Raw genomic sequence first — 20,376 nt, 5'->3', positions numbered from 1 at the left:
CTCAGAACAGGATTTCTCAGCTGATGTAAAAAAATTTGGCGTATCTCCATCAGGGCAAATAAAAGAACCCCAAGAACATCAGAGGAACAGCAAAGCACTTGGAGAGGGGGATGAAGAGATCTGGATGTCAGAAGTCCTTTGGTGGTGCATTTTGATCTGTGTCTGGATGCTGGTCAAACTCACCAGCCCCTATCACCTCCATTCACATGCACTCAACTGCACAACAGACACAATAAGGAGTGAAGAGAGCGATGCCGCAGAATACAGGAGGAAAACCAAACAAAACCAAAAAAAGCGGCAGCAGTGTTACTTCTAATCTGCCTCTCCGTGGATGCAAATAAAGCAGGGAAAGCACGCCTCCTGCATCCCTGTCCACATGTTTGAAAAAAAAAGGCGAGTTCCCGTGCTCTGGTCATTAAGAAAAAGATCTACTTTCCACTTTACATTTTCCGTGTGTTTCGATGCTTGCCTCCTCCATCCCAAAATGGCCCTTTATTTTGGGTGGGAAGCACCCCAGTATCTGTAAGTGATGTCACAGCAGCTCTCTCTCCTCACACACGTGGTCGGAGCGCAGTGGCTGATGTTTTGGTGCCAGCCAGCACAGCTGTCCACTGCAGTCGCAGCCGATCTTAAAGCAGGTGCGGCGTCTGCAGCTGAGCAGGCTGTCCCCTCCACGCTGAGCGGCGTGACTTCCTCGACTCTGTTTTCGTTAATTTATTTTGAACAACCAAATGGAAGGGCTACTTTAGAAAACATGTCTTCGTCTTTAACGTCAGGAGGAGGAAAGAGATTCACCTCCTACAGCTTGCCAGGGTTTTAACTGTGAGGTAAGTGACCAAACCGTAACTTCAGGGATTAAGCTGAGGCAGAAACACATGTTGCTGATAGATTTATGAAAATACAAGCATTAGCATCTTTAACATTCGTTCTTAAAAGGCTAATGACACCATATGGTATAAATGTAAGAGCAATTGCATGATTGTGCAGAAATTCTGCAATGACTGATATACTTCTATCTAATCTTTGTCAGACGTCAAGAGGAGCAGACGGTGGACAACGCGTGCAACTTCCAAGAGTTTAAATATGTTGGAAAAGCTGAACATCTGTTGCTGGTATTTGCCATCATCCTTGAGGTGCTGCTAATGTTATCTTCTAGTCTGTGGTCTTGATGTATTAATTGACAAAACAAGAAAAAAGTGTTATTTACTCTACCATCTTTCTTTATTTAACCCCCTGATGCCTAAATTTATTTTCAGCTATGCAAAAAAAAAAGAAAAGAAAAGAGATTTGTGTTCTTTCTTTCATGTAGATGTTAAATTAAGGAAATTTAACATGTTTTTAACATTTTCTTGCATTCTAGCATTTTGCTGGTGATGGAGGACATTTATAAAGACAATTAAGGTTAAACTTGCATCTCTGAGTACCGGTATTACTTTATTCAAATTGTTGTGAATCAGGACCAGACGAAAAAAAGCCGGTTGAAAAAGATTGTATTTTTGATGTCTAAAATATGCTGGATGGGTCTCAGGCTCCCTGCTCTGCTCCATTCTGATGCATCCATTTGTAGAGGAATAGACCCATGTACGTCTTTGTTTTCCTCGTCTGAGCTGGAATCTGGATCTAAACTGTACGGCTGGATAGCTACAATATTGCTCACCATTTTTGTTCCACCAGTAATGTTAGGTTGGTGTTGTAAGGCGCAGTTAGCTAGCAGGAAAGCGTGTAAACTGATGGATGATGGGAAATAGGGTGTTGGCAAAGTTTACTGAGTTTTTAGGCTGATTTCCGATGAAATTTGCATTCAAGTTTTGGCAGTTATAACATCTATTCAAAATGACTTACATGCATATTTTTTTTATACTCGGCCGCAGCCTGGGGGGTTGGGGACCTCTTGTGTGGTGTCAACTTTTTTGAACCCCAGCTCTTTTCTGTGTAGAGTATGCATGTTCTTGCGTGTGTGGCATTGCTCACACAGTCCAAAAACATTGCTTCATGGGTTCACTGTTAACTCTAAACTGTGTGAGTATATATGTGTGTGTGTGTGCGTGATTGCGTGTGTGTGTGTCTGTTTGTTACCCTCCAAATAGACTGGCAAACTATTTAGGGCTAACCCCTTCTTTTGCCCTCAAGTTACTGGGATAGGCTCCAGCAACACCCATGACCTCACGGAGGAGTTGATGGAATTCTTATGTTGTTTGCCCTCATGGCTTGTTGGTGTGTAAGTGTGATAATATTTAGGGATAAAACTTGAAATCATTGAGAAAATGTTGTAATAAGTCATTTTTTATAACTACTGTAACAAATAAAAATAAACAATTTTTTAACGCAGAACATGATGAAATGTTTGTGGAATAATTGCAGAGGGGCAAATTTATTTTGGAAATATGTTGAAAAAATAGGAACACTTTTAGATTTTTGATTTTTTTCTGAACTATGAAACATTCTGATTGTTAGCACAGATAAGCTGTCACTACTCTACTTGGACCCTGAGAGCCAAAACACATAATGTAAACAGCAAGAATCCCTCCTTTTAAGCTACTCAGAGACGACATGTTATCTGGGATCCTCTTTCAAAAACACAGCATGTATATTTGGTCCTGTCTGCACATTGAAGAGAAAGTTCCAAACCATTTACGGATGCAGTTGTTTCATCCCCTTCGGCCTGTCTGTCTGGAAGATCAAGAATCAACGTTAGCGAGCGCCGGACACACGGCTGAGATGAAGTCACTCACATGCTTTCCCTTCATTCCTGCCTCCCCCCTTCACTGGATAAAAAATAAACATTTACAATGCGCTGTCAGGATGTTTGATCAGAGAAGTACTTTCTAGAGGAAATTTCCTAATCAAAGCCACAAATGGCGAAAGCACTTTACTCGAATGCATCACTACTGTTCTCTCCATCAAAATGTTGTGAAAGCACAAATCTGGAACCATGTGCCGTTGGGAAACCGAGGTGAGGCACTCACACAGGCTATGATGCTTCCTGAACCCAGCGCACCGGTGGATACTAATGTGGATAAAAAGAAAGAAAAAAAAACATTGACACCAAAAACTTCAATTTTTTTACTTCCAAAGAAGTTAGACCTCATTCTAATAAATGTTGAATGTATTTACAGGCTTTTAAAATACATTTTGGGTTTTTGTATCAATTATTCCTATGCTGTTAATTTAACATGATTTACGGTAAGCTAAAAAAATATATTTTATTTTTAATTATATTTTATGCTTCAATAATTCACAAGTCAGTAATGGATGACCAAACAAAATCCATAAAAAAACATCTCTAAAGTGCAGCAAAACGTAAAAAAACGTTAGAACAGCCACTTTAACTGACCACTAAAGAAATTAATTAAGGTAAGTCTTTTATGAAATTCTTTAAAAATAATAACAAATGACAACTTAAATGATTTTTATTAAAATAGGAAACACAAAGGGATAAGATGAGATCTTAGAGACCCACTCCAATGAAATTGGTGTTTATAACATGTTTTTGTGGCATTTTTCCCATTATGGAGGACATATATATAAAGGAAATTAAGTTTACAATTGCATTTCTGAGTATTTCTGTATTTAAATCATTGTGAATCAGGAGTAGATGAAAAAATGCCATTGGAAAAAGCTTGTAGCAGTGATGTTGGTCCTACAATGAGCAGGCAATAAGCTCTCTGCTCCGCTCCATTCTGATTCATCCACTTGTAGAGGAATAGATCCCTGTACACCTTTGTTTTCCTCGTCTGAGCTGGAATCTGGATCTAAACTGTACGGCTGTGTAAGGATTCTGTGCTGTAGTTTGGTTTTTTGATTGTTTCTTGGTTTTAGGATATGTTTTGAGTTGTTACCTATCAGCCACTCCATGTTCATGTTGATCATCCAAAGCTGTTTTCCTTTATGTCAATTACCCATAGTGTATTTCAGTGTCTTCAGTTTTACATTGTCAGGTGATCTGCTCAGATCTGTTGTGCACCTTTTTGTGTCCCCATGGTTTTGTCATGCTTTCGTTTTTGTATTAAATATTTTAGTTTCTGTCACCATGCCTGGTCTCCTGCATTCTGGGTCCTTCACCACCACTATCTGACAGGCTGGATATAGCTCCAATATTGTTCACCGTGTTTGTTGCACCGGTAACGTTAGGGTGGGGGTTGTAAAGCTGCGTTTTAAACCAAATGCGAATAGCGTGACAAACTCCCGTCAGCCGCCCTTCTCTGTTCGCCGCCTGTCCAAAAATGATGTCCAGGGTGCATGTAGGAGGAGCTTCCAGCTAATGTTTTCAACCTGATCACTACATGGAGCAGTGTCTGTGTTCATGCCATTTACAATGCATGGAGGACACAGGGGATTCTTAGAAATCGGGTTTATTTATTTTAAAGAGCATTAGTAATAATGATCACGTCTCCAGGTTTAGGTTCATGAGATCATTTAGAAATTCTACTGGTACAGTCTGCTTCACTTTATCCATTTGTATAGTAAGTGTTTGTATATATATTTTTGTATTTTACTGTATACATATTTGTGCTTTTTAACATTGTGGCCAGGTGACTGCAGATGAAAACTAGCCTCTGGCTAGTTCTGGCTTTTTTAACCATGTTTGATCATGTGTTTTTTAAATTACACTGTCTTCTTTAAATAAACCTAATTAAACTCCTGCTGTGTCTGAAAGGAAATACCGCTTCTGCTGCGTTTTAGTCTCTGTCTGATCAAATTTGAAGGCTTGCTGTTCCCGCATTAACCCAAGAGGGAGAAAATAAAAACACAGAATAAATCTAGGGGACTTTTTTTTAAATTATTGCCTTGATAAAAATAAGAAAAATCTCAAAAGGTTCAGGAGGCCCAAACAGGGCAAGAAATGGGTAAGAAAAAGAAGAATTAAAGAGGTTTATATAAAAGAATTATAGGGATGTAAGAGGATGAAGGAGGAAGGTGTGGGTTAAAGGTGGTGATGGAAACATTACATCACCTGTGAAGCCTCCGTCTGGTCAAGCATCTCTTCAAATTTTTGGTAGTCCTCATCATCAGGATCAATGCCAGAGAGCCGTGCTGCTCGTGCCATGAAGTAGGGAGGGAGTTCTCCAATGGCTGTACCGGCACCCTGCACGCAGACACACACAAACACACAGACACACACACACACAAACACATTTATGACCAAAGTTTTATCCAAGATTAGATAAAGTTATGACCACAGTTATAAGAACTAAAAGAACCTAAGGTCTCTGTATGATGATGATTACGTTCATTGAAACCTGACTTCATGTAATATCACATTTTTTGTTGTTTAAAGGGCCTATGTCATGCTATTCTTTAGCCTTTCAGAGTAAACTTTATCCATATATATGATAATATATAATAATATATATTAATAAATATAATATATGACCTTTGGCACACTAAAGAATGATTTTTTTATGAAATATGAGTTATTTCCGCAGATTACGACTCAATCTCTGAGGCAGCAGCTTTCGCTCCTTGTGGGTACCGCCCATTTCGTGACATCATCCTAGAGTCGGCCTCGATAGTGTGTCTCCATTTCACCCACCCAACATTTTAACTTTTGCAAAGCTGGATGTGAATATTGTGCATATAAAATGAAAGAGTTTGGCTGAGCAGCGCTAGCTCCACAGAGAAAGTGTGTGTGTTTGTTAGCCTGGGGGCGGAGCTGGCTGAGCAGACTCTTCCTGGAAGGGGCTGTTCCTCACTGGTCAACGTCATTGGGACCAGTTCCAGCTCGTTTTCGTGGATTGGGAGCGGGCTGGTGCACAGAGCGCAGGTTTTTAGAGGAATACTCAGCATTGCATGAATGGATACAAAAAACGCTTTGGGGTTGTTTATAGTGAGCAATGAACATTATAATACACTTAAAAGCTCAAAAATTGATTTTGCATGGTAAAGATAATGAAAGACTATGCAGTTGCATAGTCAGTTGGTTTATGAAGATCTGTTTTTTAGCTCCACCATTGTTGCTATTTTGACATGATATGACATCACAGAGGTTGTGTCCAAATTCGAGGGCTGCGTTTCTTCCTGGGCTGCATTAGTAGGCCGCTTACGTCACAGCGCCGCGACAAGTGCTGTCTTGGATAAAGCCCAACCACTGTTGGAATTATACCAATTACATCAATGGTTAATAGTTAAAAGACCATGCTCCCATTTGTGCCCATGTCATTGTAAAACATGATATTATAGGTGATAAAGTCCCAAAAATATTATGAAACAAATAAAACTAATTTACTTTCTTTCTGCTGCTATTGATGTCTGCTTTGAATGTGTAACAACAAATTCCTATGGATTATTTGGTGAATTGGGTGACTGGATTCGGTTACTTTACTTTAATTTTACAAATAAGCTTTAAAAATGATCAAAATAGTTGTTTGGATAAAAAGTTGAGTGGAAAATAAGCCGTGTTCTCGATCAGTCAGAATCCACCTTCTAAATTATTGGACTAAATCAATTAAAAAAAATAAAAGTGATCTGCATACAAACCATGTGTCTGAATCCATAATGCAGTCACACTAAAAATCCTAAAAATGTGGCTTAATGGTTCTCTGTCCAACACTTTAGAAAATGTCAGATTGTAGCAGAGCTCTGGGGGAGGGTGAAAAAAGAACACATTTCAGGTGTGATAACTAATGTGTGAAGATGTTTGACAGAATACATTAAACGCTTGGAAAATTATATATTTTACATCTAAAAATATTTTACAGATAAGGGTAACTTTTCTGAACATATTTCATTGTTTGAAGCCTATATATCAAAGTTTTCCTTATTTCTGGGTTTCTCTGTCTACACGGGCAATATATGAAATATAATTACATATATCTGGTGAAGAAATAATCTTTCTTTACTATAGACCACATGTTTAAAACTGATCAACTTCTCTGGAATAAGAAGCTGTTGTAAAAGAACAGTTGATTTTAAAGCCATATTTTTTAGGTTAAACTGTTTTAGATTTGGAATTGGGATTTAAAAATGGTTTATTTCAAGCAATTAAAAATAGATTGGTTGAAATTGAGTGGGAGGAAGCTAACTTATATAATTCCACCCCTGTTTTACATTATGAAGGACCATGGAAGTTGACGGATGAAAGTTTTGGCTGCAATCGCAGTTTTCTAACTGGATTCCCTCACTTCGCTGTTGTGCTGAGTCAATTTGTGTAAATATCCTTGCAGGGTTCACAAAGCTGGAATACTTTCCTTTGAAATTGTCGACCTTCCTGTTCTGTTTATTTAAACTTCAGTGGTCAACATCACTGAGCAGTAAGCCAATCGCATGGTCAGATTGCACTCTTTACTGAACGAATTAGTACATGTGTAAGTGTGTGTGTGAGTGTGTGTGTGTGTGGAGGGGGGGGGGTCACCAGCTTGTTTCAGACAAGGTGAGATGCAATAAAAAAAAAATTGGTTTTGAATAAAGAGGTTTTTTGAACAAAAGCATAACATTTCCCAAATGATTACCATAAAACAGCTTTATTTGGTCCCATTAAGTACACTTTCTTTGCTATAAATTTACCAAACACAACATGAAGATGTTACCATGGTGCAAACATCACTGTTCACAATCCAAATAAGCTTGCGCTGCATGAAGCTAATTGTGCAATTGGATCACTTAAAAACAATAAAACAGGAAGGGATTTACAAGAGTGAAAATCCCCCAGATTTTTAAAGGATCATGGCCACATTAACACACAAGTACGGTGTAGGTATAAAAGCCTCACTCTTCCTCTAAACAGTAGCACTGCCAGCAAAGCTTGTAGCTGTAAAGACCTGTGTGTGATTGAAGACAGCTTAAAGAAAAAAGGAAAGCGGAAGTTATTTGAGGCAAAATAATTCTTTGGAATTTTGGCTGAGGTTCATTACGTTCCCCCACCAAAACCCCTGAGCAGGATGAGGAGTGAGGAGGTGAGGGTTGCACACTTAATTAACACAATGAAAACAACCGCCAAGCAATGCTATGTTTTTGGGGTTGCTCTCAGCTCATTACCTTAATGTTTTCAGGCACATGACGGGGCAGTGGGTGAGAATATGAAGTTACAGGGAGTGTCAAATGCAGATCACATATGTGTGTTTTCAAGCCTGGCCTAATCCCTCCACAGCAGTAAAAACTGAAGCGGATCTTGTCATGTCAAGGTGAGACTCACGGCATCAGGCTTTGTGTCGTGTAACAGCATAACTAACTAATTACAGGCAAATTGCTTGTTGCCGGAGCACTGCGTCAGAACATGATTCACGGGTAGTTAGCAACCGTGGCAGCAACAACAAGCCCAAACAGTCGTTCTTTAGTGGAGGTGTTATCCCCAGATCTGGCAGGCTGCATCTTTAATATGGACACCCTGTTCTCTTGTTAGCACTCTGCTCTTTGATGGAACGTGCCAGATTTCTCCTCATAATGGAGACGTGTTTTAATCTCCCTGGCAGCTGCTCCACTCAAAAGCCGTGCCTCTGTTTGTGAGCATGCGGCTGTGAGTGATTGTGCAACGGTCAATGAAATATGTCCACCTGCACAGTGGCTGTGTTTGAAAATTGGGCACTTAAAGGATCTGCTGCAAGGGATTTCAATAGGACAAAAAGACCGGAAGAAAGGAGGAGAGAGAAAGTACAGAGGGGGAGAGGAGGTGGTGGTGGTTTGGAGGAGGAGTAGAAGGTTCCATGTTTCTTTACCAGCGGGCCCAGGAAACAGCCAGAAGGAGGGGAGATGCTGGCTAAGGTGTCTTATTTTAAGATTTTTTGCTTAGTAAACATGACTCGCTGCATGGACAGATCATTTCACTTCTTTCTTGTGATTTCCTGAAGATTACTGTTCTTTTCCTATTTTTAGGCCATCTCTTTTTGCAATATGGCTGACATTTTTGCTTCATTTAAACACAAAAATGTATGAATATAGGAACACCAGAAATATCAGCAAAACTGTTTGGATTTTATGTGCTGACTTGTCTTTTTGTTGGTGGGCACATTGGAAAAACTGAATCTTAAGAAAGTAAATAGACCCTTGTTTTAAGAAAATCTGTCTTATTTTCTGTCTTGCAAGAAAAATAATCTTATCAAGAAAAAGAGTTTAATAGCAAAATAATCTTAGTTTGAAAAAACACATCTCAGCGAATTTTTTTTTAAAATAAAGGATATTTGTTAAGACCGTTTTTCTTATTCCACTGACAGATTTTTGTTTAATTATTTAAAGAAAATCTGCTATAGTGGGGTAGGAATCTTTGAATGATTTCTAAGAGGCTTGATTTTGCACATGCGTTAAGCTTCAGTTCCAGGGAAGCATAAAAATGATTTACAGTACAGAGTAGCCTGTCTGGTTCCTGTAAAGACCCAGCAGTAAAGAAGTAACTAAAGATGTGTATTTCCCCTTCTGCTACATATCTTCCACTTTATCAGCAACAGGGAAGTAGGCAACAAAGCATAATGGGAAAAAAGGTCAAATAAGTTCTGTTTTGTCAACGCTTTGCTTTTAGATGACGTAAAAATAATAACGATGAGCAAACAAGACCAGAAAATAGGTTGTAAAGACATTGTCATTACCAGAGAGCATGCTATAGAGTGGAATCACACATACTGTTTTCTTTTTGTGTAGTATTTTTAGTGGATTCATTGTAGCGCCTGTGAAACAGGTGAGTCATTGATAAATGACCTTAGCCCTAAACTAGAAGTTTAAGTCAGCATCAAGCAGGCAGCTGTTGGACCAAGTCTAAGCTTTCAAAGCAGCTATTACTAATGTTAAGCTCAACCACGAAATGTATTTATGTTTGTCTACGAAGAATTGATAAAAATACTTTAGCACAGAAAAGAAAATGTCTCAGACTAAAAATATTTAACACCACTGAAACAGTTGGGGGGGGAATTCACAGTAAGGAACTGGGGTTTTCCGAGTAAATGACTTATAAGCACATTTGCACCTTATGCAAATTGGAGACACGTCTTTTTCCTTGAAAAGACTCTGCCAAAAAACACACACACACACACACACCCACACACACACAAGAACAAGCATGCAAGCTGATGATAAAATAAACACAAGACTTGCAAAGACTGTAAAATCCCAAATCAACTATTTCACAATTTGTAGAAAGGTGGTAAATTACAAATATTAGTCCCTGCTTGCATAAACGTGCACCATAACTTAAAAAGCTTTCAATAACAGTTTATTGTTTTATCACCGTCAATCTGTCAAGCATTTCTTTCCAAACTGCGTAAGTTATAAAATATACTGTAACCTTTAGATACTTAGGTGTAAGCACTGGCTGTTTTATTTCATTTCCTCTTTGCAGGTTTTGACCCACATTTCAGTGTCTTCTACCTGCTGCAGTGACTCACCCACATGCAGGCTTCCAGGCGGACTTTTGAAATGATGGACCAAACAGAGATGCTCCCCTGCAGGGCTGCTGATCCCGTCACCCCGGCCACCCCCGCAGCCTCCACGCCCACCTGCTCTGCATCTGAGCTTGTCGTTGTGACTTCCTGTTGGGGACACACGATTTGGTCCGGATAGGGAGGCTCTGGGAAATCCACAGAGCCACATTCATAGGCTGCCAGGGTGACTGATGCGATGTGTGGTCCCTGCAGAAACAGAGAAAGCAGGGGTGAAGAAAGACAGAAAGTGCATGGGAAGAAAATAAGGGAGAAAAGAGTTAAAAAAAATTGAGTGGGGTGAGGTTACCTGTTTGAAAGTATTTTGAGTCAGTGGAAGACCCCTTCATAATTAGCACAGGTTGAAAGTGACTCAAAAAGACTTCTGTATCATAAGCAATTAGGTCCTACACTATTCATTTATTTACTGAAAAACCGTTTTATCAGGCTCGTATCCAGCAAGAGTTCAAACGACTATCAGGAGTAAATGAAAATCTACTTGTGAGACAACACCTGAAGATGAAGCAAAGGTTAATGACAGAATTAGCATAAAAAGGGCAAAAAGCCCCAGACGGTAATCCACAGAAAACGTAACAGTTCAGTGAGCAACAACACCACTGTTAACACCAATAGACTTTCTTTTAACTCTATTATTAGTTAGAAAACCAAATTTCCACCAAAGTGCACCTGTGAAGCTACAGATCTCTGATCACTAAATGTTTTTGTTATTTTAGCACAATGTTGTGCCGCTGAAAAGGAGTCAGATGTGCAAAATCCCGTTACGTATCCTCACTTCACTCGTTTTTCTTTTACAGAAAGCCTCTCCAGCCATACAAGAGTCTCCCTTAGTCACAATGCCCTTATGGGTGGATACCGGCTGTCTGCGGTCCAAAAGTGGGAAAACCAGTTGACTTGCAGGAAATTTTAAGATCATGGGCAGCCCAGTGAGCCCGTAGAGCCAAAATGTCACTGCCCATTTTTTCATACGGGCATGAGCATCAGGTCATAGCAAACACTTAATAGGCAAGTTGGCAAGCCTTTAGATCTATTGTATAACCCTGGGTTCACACTGCATCCAGTCCAGTCTAGCTCCGGTGCACCAGAGCGGTCTAGCTACGGTAGATGACTCACATTGGCTACGGATGGCTGCAGTCCTGCTGCGGCCCAGGCTCTGTTCTTTTTGTCGTTATCCTTATAAAAAGCATGTGCTGTATCATAAAGGATGGGGTGTTCTGGCCCTCTGTGATCAGCCTCTCATCATTCATGGTGTTAAATGACCGATATGACGTTCTACCATACACTTTGTGGAAATGACGAAATGTTTACACCACGGTGAAAACATAGCGAGTACAGCAGAAAATGGGTTTTATTTTGAAGAGTGTACTGGATGCACATTACACTTGCTTGCATAATTTCCGGTTGAGGTCGTATCATTTGCCCCAACTTCACAAAAAAGTGAAGCCAGTGAAACGAATTTGGAGTGCTGGAGAGGCTGGACAGGACTGGATGGACTTTTCAAGTTATATAAATACTCGGGCGGACCGGATGCAGCGTGAGCCTTGCAGGGTAAGTGTTCCCAGTGGTCTTTTAATAACGATTCTGCCGTTTTTAGCCAATACATAAACAACCTGTGTCATTTTTTATAAATAGTTTCTGTAGGGCAGTGGTAGTTGGAAATTCACCTCAGTGTCAAAAACAGTGAAATATACTGGAACTATCCAGCCGTACAGTTTTGATCCAGATTCCAGCTCAGACAAGGAAAAGAAAGACGTAAACGGATCTATTGTCTGCAAGAAGATGAATCAGAATAGAGCAGAGCAGGAATTCCGATTATCTTTTGAAACCATAGTGGGACTTTAAAACAAAACAAAACTTGTTTTACTAACAAGGAACTTCTTCAAACTTGAAACCAGATTAATGGACGTTATTAACATAATATTGAGTCTCTCTGCTCATAGTTAGAAGTGTAGTTCAAAACAAGATCAAATATTTGGTCATGTTTATTTGGCAAAAGAAACAAGCTTTTTTGCGTAAGCAAGTGCAAATTCCAGAAGGATGCATTTTGATGGCAGTCATGATAACACCATGACAGTACAATGCTTGCATACGTTTTACTCCTAGAAGTTACCTCGTCATTTTCTCTATATGAACACACACTTAAAATGTATAATCTAGATAAGAAAGGATAGAAATGATCAAACGTGTGTGGTATGTAAATAAAGGCAGGTCTGTGTGCTGATCTAACCAGGCAGTTAGCATCCTGTCTATTCAGTGGGTTTCCATTCATACCCATGCGTGCAGGAAGGGTGCTCCCAATGACGCACAGTGAGTTTGGCATTACACGCTACACGGCCAAAGCAAATTGGGCAAACCTGGGGTGGGGTTGAAAGCTCTGTAGCAGCATGTGACCAGGCAGGACAGGACAGGATAGGACGTGGGAGGAAGGGGAGCGGTGTGTTGAGCAACAGGAAACCATGACGTCCTCTCTGGGAGTAGTTCACATTATTCATGAATTATACAATCCACCTTATTCGTAAGCATCACTGTAAACACTTTCACTGAAATTGCAGTGAGAAAAAAGATGCTGCTAGAGGTCTGAGTGGAAAAAAATGCCTGATACTCACATCCCCATGCCTAATCTGTGAAAGGAAAAACTCCCATCACTGACCTAGTCAGTGTCTGTTCCTCAAGATCCTATCCTCCTTAATGACCCTTCAGTGGGATCACCCTGCCCTCACATCACCCCAACACACTCACACAGATACTTGTAGACATTAAAAGATTAACGCTAGACGTTATCCAGAAAAATAAACTATCACCTCAGACTGAAAAAGGCACATTAAGTCTATCTATGTTTATGTGAAAGCATAGCCCTTTTCAGAAACATGACTGGACAGACAGCTGTCAGTATTAGCCCCATGTCCATAGAATGACCTGCTGCTGAAAGTGAACAGCTCAGATAAACTGTTCAGCAGAGCCATTGAAGTGTTCCTAAAAAGAAACTAAGATTTAGTTTCAAATAAGCAGGTGCTGTGGAGGTTATCTGTATCGCTCAGTGCAAGCATTTAATTGATATTATATAATTTAATGACACACTACAACATAAGCAGTGTGCAAGGAGCATTATGGGAGTTGAGTTTACTTTATTATGTTGCTTTTTTGTGTGTTTGATTTGGTTTGGTTTGTCCGGTTTGTTGTTTTGTTTACGTCTAAAAAAATGCTTTGTCAGGTAAATATTCCTTTCAGAACAGAGATTGAGGATGTTGCATACAAGAAAGATGTCACTCTGAATTTAACCCTTGTGCTATCCTAGGCACTTTAACCTTGGGAGTTGGGTCATCTAGACCCACTAGACAGTGCGCTGAACCTTTTTTCTTCAATGATTTGTGATCTTCACTGGTGTCCATGGATTACATGAAGTCTTTCCACCTTTATCCATCTTTGTCATGGTAGGGAGAAAATGTCAAAGTAACGATGGGGTCATCTAAGATAGCACACGGGTTACTGCTTGTTTAAAGCCAGATAAATGTGACACTTGAGTTCATTGTTCACCATAAGGTGCCTTCTTTGGTACTAGTGTGGTTCAGTATGAATACTCAAGCCCTGTGGTCATATTAATTATACCATGTAGTGTAATAAAGACCCACTGAAAATTGTGTTTTTTGTGTTTTTAACATGTCCTTGTGGCCTTTTTCTGATGATGAAGGACATATATAAAGAACATTATGGTCAGAATTGCATTTCTGAGTATTTCTTCATTCAAATCTAGGTGAATCAGGAGCAGATCAAAAAATGCACGTTGAAAGGGAGCTTTATGAGATAGAAAAGAGGGGACAACAGAGGAAATGATGAAGTGGAATAAAACGTCCTGGTAGAGAACTTTGTTGACTTTAAACCTGATAAAACTCACCAGACAAACACAAGCGGACGACATGACTCCTGAGACTATCACTGGCCAGAAAGCATTTAAAAATGAACCTCAATCCGATTTGATTTGTGCCTAACACATAGACCTTAACTATCAAAAGAAATATAAAATATACTTCTATCTACAAAGCTGTTCCTTCTATGAGGAATTTTTTACTTTTTTTGTCCTTAAGATGTCTCCGATTTTGTATACAATTTAAAGTCTAAAAACAAAGAAGCTGACAGTTGAAGTCTATGTCCGGGATACAGCTGTGTCTTTCCTGAAGGTCTGACGCACACATTGAGAATCTTCCCAAATTTTAGAATTAAAACTTATTGAGAAATAAAATGTTTCATTATTTTACATGTACTAATGTACACTTAGGTAGTGGAACAGCAGATATAATGATATGTTTGAGAAGTGCTCCTAAAATAATTAATTTTCAGAGTGTGTTTTGTTTCATGTAGCAACCAGACCCCTGTCAATTCCAACGGTTATTGATTAGGATTAAATTCAGCGAGCATCCATGAGTTTATTGAACTTTTTAATATTTTTCAAATGAGTATGAGTACCACTTATGAGAAAATCAAAACTAAGTTTTGTGCTTGGAAAAAGATTATTAAGATCAGTGTTTTACAGCTGCCTGAATAAACTGGTCCTTTGATAAACCATTGATTGGATGTCGAAGTCTGAAACATTAACAGGTCTGTTTGCCACATTAATCTGTAAAGGATTAAGTATAGGATAAAGTAAAGCATGAAATGGACAGCCCAGGAGACTCAGTAGTAGGAAGTTTTAGTCAAAGTATAGTTGCGGTGGACAAAGTAACAGCAGCAGAAAGATTGGCAACCCAACGGAGTCCACCAATGACCAGGATAAGAAAGACAAGGTGAGTGTTTCCGATGAGTTGAAGGAGGGTTGACAACTGTGAAATCATTTTTACTTAAGATCTTGAGGACATACATACGTATGCCTGACGGCTGATAGCAAATGACACTGGAGGTAAGGTTCAGTGTAAGCAGAAGCAACTTAATTTACTGTGTGTTCAAGAGAGACTGAGTGGCAGGAGAGGCAGGAGTTCGGAAAAATGTGGTCCAGAAGTTAGTGTGGAAGGTTTTTTGAATAAAATTCATGCACTGGGCCATCCAGAAGATCTATGACACAATGGCAACTGCAATAAAAATGAGTAATACATAGAGCAGAACCCAGCTGAAGGACACAAGGATAATCAGTAAATACGAAACCAAGAGGAACAAAAGAAATTATGAGAGATTTCTGATAGAACCCTCCTCAAGGACTGGGACCAGACAGTACACCAGTCTGATTAGGATGGCAGGGCTGGAATTCCAAAATCCAGGTATACCTGGGCTGGGACCAAGGAGCCTTTCTACAGACTGTAGCCATCCAAGTCCCCAGCTGCGTGAACAAAACAAGGACAGGACTGGAGAGGAGGACTTATTACAAGGTCCAAACAGGGTTGACATTGAAGATCTGGAAATTAGAATAGACTCTGAGCGGTCATGGTAGATGGAGACAAATAACCACCGGGTTGGCAACCTTTGAGATGGTAAACAGACCAGGAAATTAAGAAGCTTCCTGTGATCCACTTTGAGAGGCAGTTGACAACCAGACCTCCTTGTCCACCCTGTAATGTGGGTGAACCTGGCTCCTGCAGTTGGCACACTTCCTGTAGGACTTCGTGATCCTTAAAAAAAAACTCATCAGGCTTATCATCAGACTTTATGAATGTGGCAGACACAAGTTTGAGCAGAAAGTGGCTAAGCCTTCCTGGGGAATGAAAATAGGTGATAGAAATCCATATGCTTCTTCATTGTGTGCATGTTAGGCCTACACTACCTTGTGTGACCATGGTGAGCGGCCTTGAGATCAAAGCTGGTGGAGGCTAACCTTTGGACTTGAAGTAGAACACTGAAGACTGACTCTAACCCCAATAGAGAATAGAACTCCAACCAAAGTTTGGACATGACTGGGGGACTTCTGTTAGATACAATGTCTCTATAGGCAGCCCATCAAGTCTGAAGAAATGCTGCTAAAGGACATCAGTAGTATCTCTTGTATAGAGAAGCTTGTATCTGACTCCCAACAGAGTTCTGAACTTCCAGGAAGTGCGCCCCTTTAAGGACACAATGAAAATTGTGTTTTTGGTGTTTTTAACATGTTGTTGTGGCATTTTTCTAAAAATGGAAGACATGCATTAAGAAAATTAATCTTAAAACTGCATTTCAGAGTATTTCTTTATTCAAATCATCACGAATCAGGACCAGAAGAAAAAAATGCTTTTGAAAAGGACTGGATTTGTGATGTAGAAAATACACTGGGCAGGCCACAAGCTCCCTGCTCTGCACCTCAAGGGGGAGGGGAATGGGGGCGGGTTCCTCCACAGCAACAGTCCCGCCCACAACACAGAGATAAACTTTGAATGAACTACTGCCGCTTGGCAGAAACTATGTCCTAGAAAACGATACAGATTTTTTGATTTTGGCTAAAAACAGCTCAATCATAATTAAAAGACGACTGGAGGCACTTCAGGTAAAGCTCAAAAGATGATCGTAGTGGGTCTTTAAGAGAGTTGTGCATATGGAGTCCACCTTCAAGTGCCAAGAAAAGAAAAAATTGTCACTTTTACTTTACTGGAGCTGTAAGTCTGAAACAATCCCCGAAATCATCTTTCTAAGCCGTAGAAATAACTGTATTTTTGAAGATCAGTCTGGAAGTCCTCACTTTACCAAATTAGCTTGTTGGCAAAATATCACAAACACATGTTTAGGTTGCAAGCAACACTTCCTCTTTAAAAAAGAAAACTGCCAATAACAGAGTGGTCCTCAAAACACCACAAAGACAGGAGCACGCACGGACACACAGATTGAGTTCTTGCACACTAACTCATCCAGACATCAGTGCTTCAGGCGTTGAATGTACGCCATGCTCCTGACATAAAAGGAACACTGTGCGACCCAGAGTGCCTGTTTCACAGTTTCATGCTGTGTCATTGTTTCTCACCTTACGCAAGCTCCAGTCCTCTCATGTTGTTCAGGTGGCTCAACATCCAAATAGTTGCCCTCTGTATCACTTTCTGTCTTACTCCCCGAAACACTTATGAAACACAAAACCCAGGTTCTCTCTCAGGATGGTGTAGCAAATGATTAACAAAAGCACACAAACACACCTAAATACACATACATCGTGGTTTACAGATAACAGAGCTTTAATTGTGTTTATGTAAACTCTTCCAACTCCATGCTGATTCTACACATACTGACACTGTTTACAGCCAAAGGCAAAAACATACTAGGATTCAAACAGAAAATAACTACCTTGCACACAACAATAAGTCACGTATATCTTTAGCAGGAAGACGGCCATATGTGATGTTGCAACAAGGCAGAACGTGTCAGATCTCTCCTGAAGCAAAAAAACTACTACCAGATAAAATGGCAAAATCAAAAAAAGACATCCATGGCATAGACTCAACAAAAACTGATCTCAAATATAAAAAAATATTATTGCTTTTACTACCTGAGGGGCTATGAAAATTAATCCTGATAAAAACACTATTATGAGTTCAGTATACTGAATAGCTCTACTGAAATTTGAGTATTGCTAATTGTAATTCAATGCCAGTATTTATCCTTGGTTTGAATATTATATGGCAATAGTTGAAAATTGTTAAAATTGTAAATGTTTTCTTCATGATGTCTTTCATGTGTTTTGGTACAATATACCACAAATGAGGACTTTTTCATCTGTTGGCAGCTTGTTGAGAAAGCTTCAATTTTGCAGAGTATGCCCCTTTGGAAACAATTTTACAGCTTTGCTCCGATACTAGAAACGCAAATAACTTATAGTGGAAGAAACAAGTATTTGATTCTCATTAAGGATTTGATGGTATATGGCTCCACTCATCCTCCCATCCACAGAGTAGTGAAGTAACCCTTTGCAGAAAAATACCCCAAAGCATGATGTTTCCACCTCCGTGCTTGACAGTGGGTATGGTGTTCTTTGGATCACAGGCAGCATTTCTCTTCCTCCAAACACAACGGGGTGGAGTTGATGCCAAAGAGCCCCTTGTTGGTCTAATCTGACCACAGCTCCTTCTCCCAATCACTCTCTGAATCATAAAGGTGTTCATTGGTAAACTTCAGGCAGGTCTGCACATGTGCCCTCTTCAGCAGTAGGACTTAGCGGGCTCTGCAAGATGTTGAACTATTGCAGAGTCAAGTATCCCCAATGGTTTTCTTGGTGACTGTGGTTCCAGCTGCTTTCAGATCATCAACTAACTCCTGCCGTGTTGTTTTCATTTCTCTCTGTTCTCATGATCATGGAAACCCCACCAGGTCAGATCTGGTTTGGAGCCTAAAGGATTGATGGTCATGTTGCACCAACAGTTGTGACCTTAACCTCCAGCTTCTTGCTGATGGTTTTGTAGTCCTTCTGGTCTTGAGCAGGTCTACAATCTTCTCCCCTAAATCCACTGAAAGAACTTTAGTCTTTCCCAAATTGGAGATGATGGACTGATTCTGAGGACAGGTGTCTTTTTACAGGTGATTAGTTGAAACAGGTGTCTTCAGTTCAGTTGTCAGGTTGCTTAGGAGAGTCTAGCTGGTCTGTGTGGACCAGAACTACCGTATTTTCCGGACTATAAGTCGCACCGGAGTATAAGTCGCACCAGCCCAAAAATGCATTATAAAGAAGAAAAAAACACAGATAAGTCGCACTGGACTATAAGTCGCATTTTAACTTTCACAACCTTATATGACACAATCATAGCAGACTGTTTATCTAATAATTTCACAGTAATTTTTTCTCAAACTTATTTATTTATTCCTTTCATGAAGCATCATTGGCCAACTAATACTCTGTTTTCATCCTGTTTTTGTAGAAACAGTTGTCATTTTTATTGCATTTCTGAATTTATGAAATCATTGGAAAATAGAATATTATGTTGTTAGCCTTCAAGATCTTACTGTAAAAAAAAGTTTGCTGATTCTCTGAGTCACTTAACATCCTCTTAACACTTAACATACCTCATACATCAAATTGACCCAGGAACATAATCTCTGTTCCTCACAAATGAACATAACAGGAGGGTTAACAATGTATTTATTTCAATTTATTTCTAATATAAGTCGCTGCGGAGTATAAGTCGCACCCCTTGCCAAACTATGAAAAAAAGGGCGACTTATAGTCCGGAAAATACGGTATTAATGGTTACTAGAGGATCAAATACTTATTTCCCCCAATGAAATGCAAATGAAAGTATGTAAATTCTTTGGTCAAGTTCTTGATTTGCGTAGGGATTTTCTATCTGTCACTGTTCAAATGAACCTGCCATTAAGATTAATTTCTTTTTAGGTGGGCAAACCCACAAAATCAGCAAGGGATCAAATATTTAGTTTCTCCACTTTATGTCTGAAAGGTAGATTATGAGTAAATAGTTACCACAGTTGTTGAAAATATTTTGTAAAAGAGTAACATGTGTTTATGTTGTGTAAGAAGGCTTATCAAACAAGAAAAAGAATATGTAGAAATACTGGAGACATAATATACCTTTGCACTGTTTGTCAGTGCCCTTAAAGAAGGCGCTACAGCAATAAAATTTACTATTTCCAACTTTCTTTGGTAATTGGCTCTAGAAAATTATGGAATCGAAGATGTTTGCACATCCACTGAAGATTGCTGACAAAAGCAACCGGGTGTTGTGAAAGATCCGGACAGCTACAGTACATGCACTGCACAATTCCTTAATCTTATTGCATCATTTAAACACAGAATTGGTTAGATTTTAGCATGATGCAGTGCATCTTATGGAGGGGACCGCTCTTTGAAACTTATAAAAAAAGGAGATCCAGATTGAATATCATACTTCGTGAAGAAACATGGATAACTTTGTTTAGAAAATCAGCCAAATGATGATCAATCTGTGGCTTTCTTCTGTGAAAAAGAGTTTTTGTGGTTGTTTTTGAATGTAAACGTTGTTACAGTTCAAAATGTCAGATAAATGTTGGTAAATTAGAGATTCACCTGAGAGATTCAGTGTGCCTTTGTGGTGACAAACGCGTCCAGGGCTTAGTCTAGACATTAATGGGTAACCATAAACTGACCAGTTCT

At 39.5% G+C, this 20,376-nt stretch overlaps 1 protein-coding gene across 7 annotated transcripts in view; it reads right to left on the bottom strand.

Moving 5' to 3' along the window:
- The window catches only part of LOC144983598 (vacuole membrane protein 1-like), a 79,327-nt gene that overhangs the window by 27,608 nt on the left and 31,343 nt on the right, over positions 1-20,376 (bottom strand). For all 7 annotated transcript variants that reach the window (XM_078930442.1, XM_078930444.1, XM_078930441.1 and 4 more), the window contains 2 exons: positions 10,308-10,550; positions 4,955-5,086 (listed from right to left, as the gene is read on the bottom strand). In XM_078930442.1, the coding sequence (XP_078786568.1) occupies positions 4,955-5,086; positions 10,308-10,550 (375 nt within the window). The remainder of the gene's footprint in view (positions 1-4,954; positions 5,087-10,307; positions 10,551-20,376) is intronic.

The sequence above is a fragment of the Oryzias latipes genome, chromosome 14, assembly GCF_053564925.1.
Source record: "Oryzias latipes strain Hd-rR chromosome 14, Olatipes_Hd-rR_3.1".
Classification (NCBI taxonomy): Eukaryota; Metazoa; Chordata; class Actinopteri; order Beloniformes; family Adrianichthyidae; genus Oryzias; species Oryzias latipes.
Note: the sequence above shows the minus strand (reverse complement) of the source record. Positions and strands in the feature narration are given on the sequence as shown.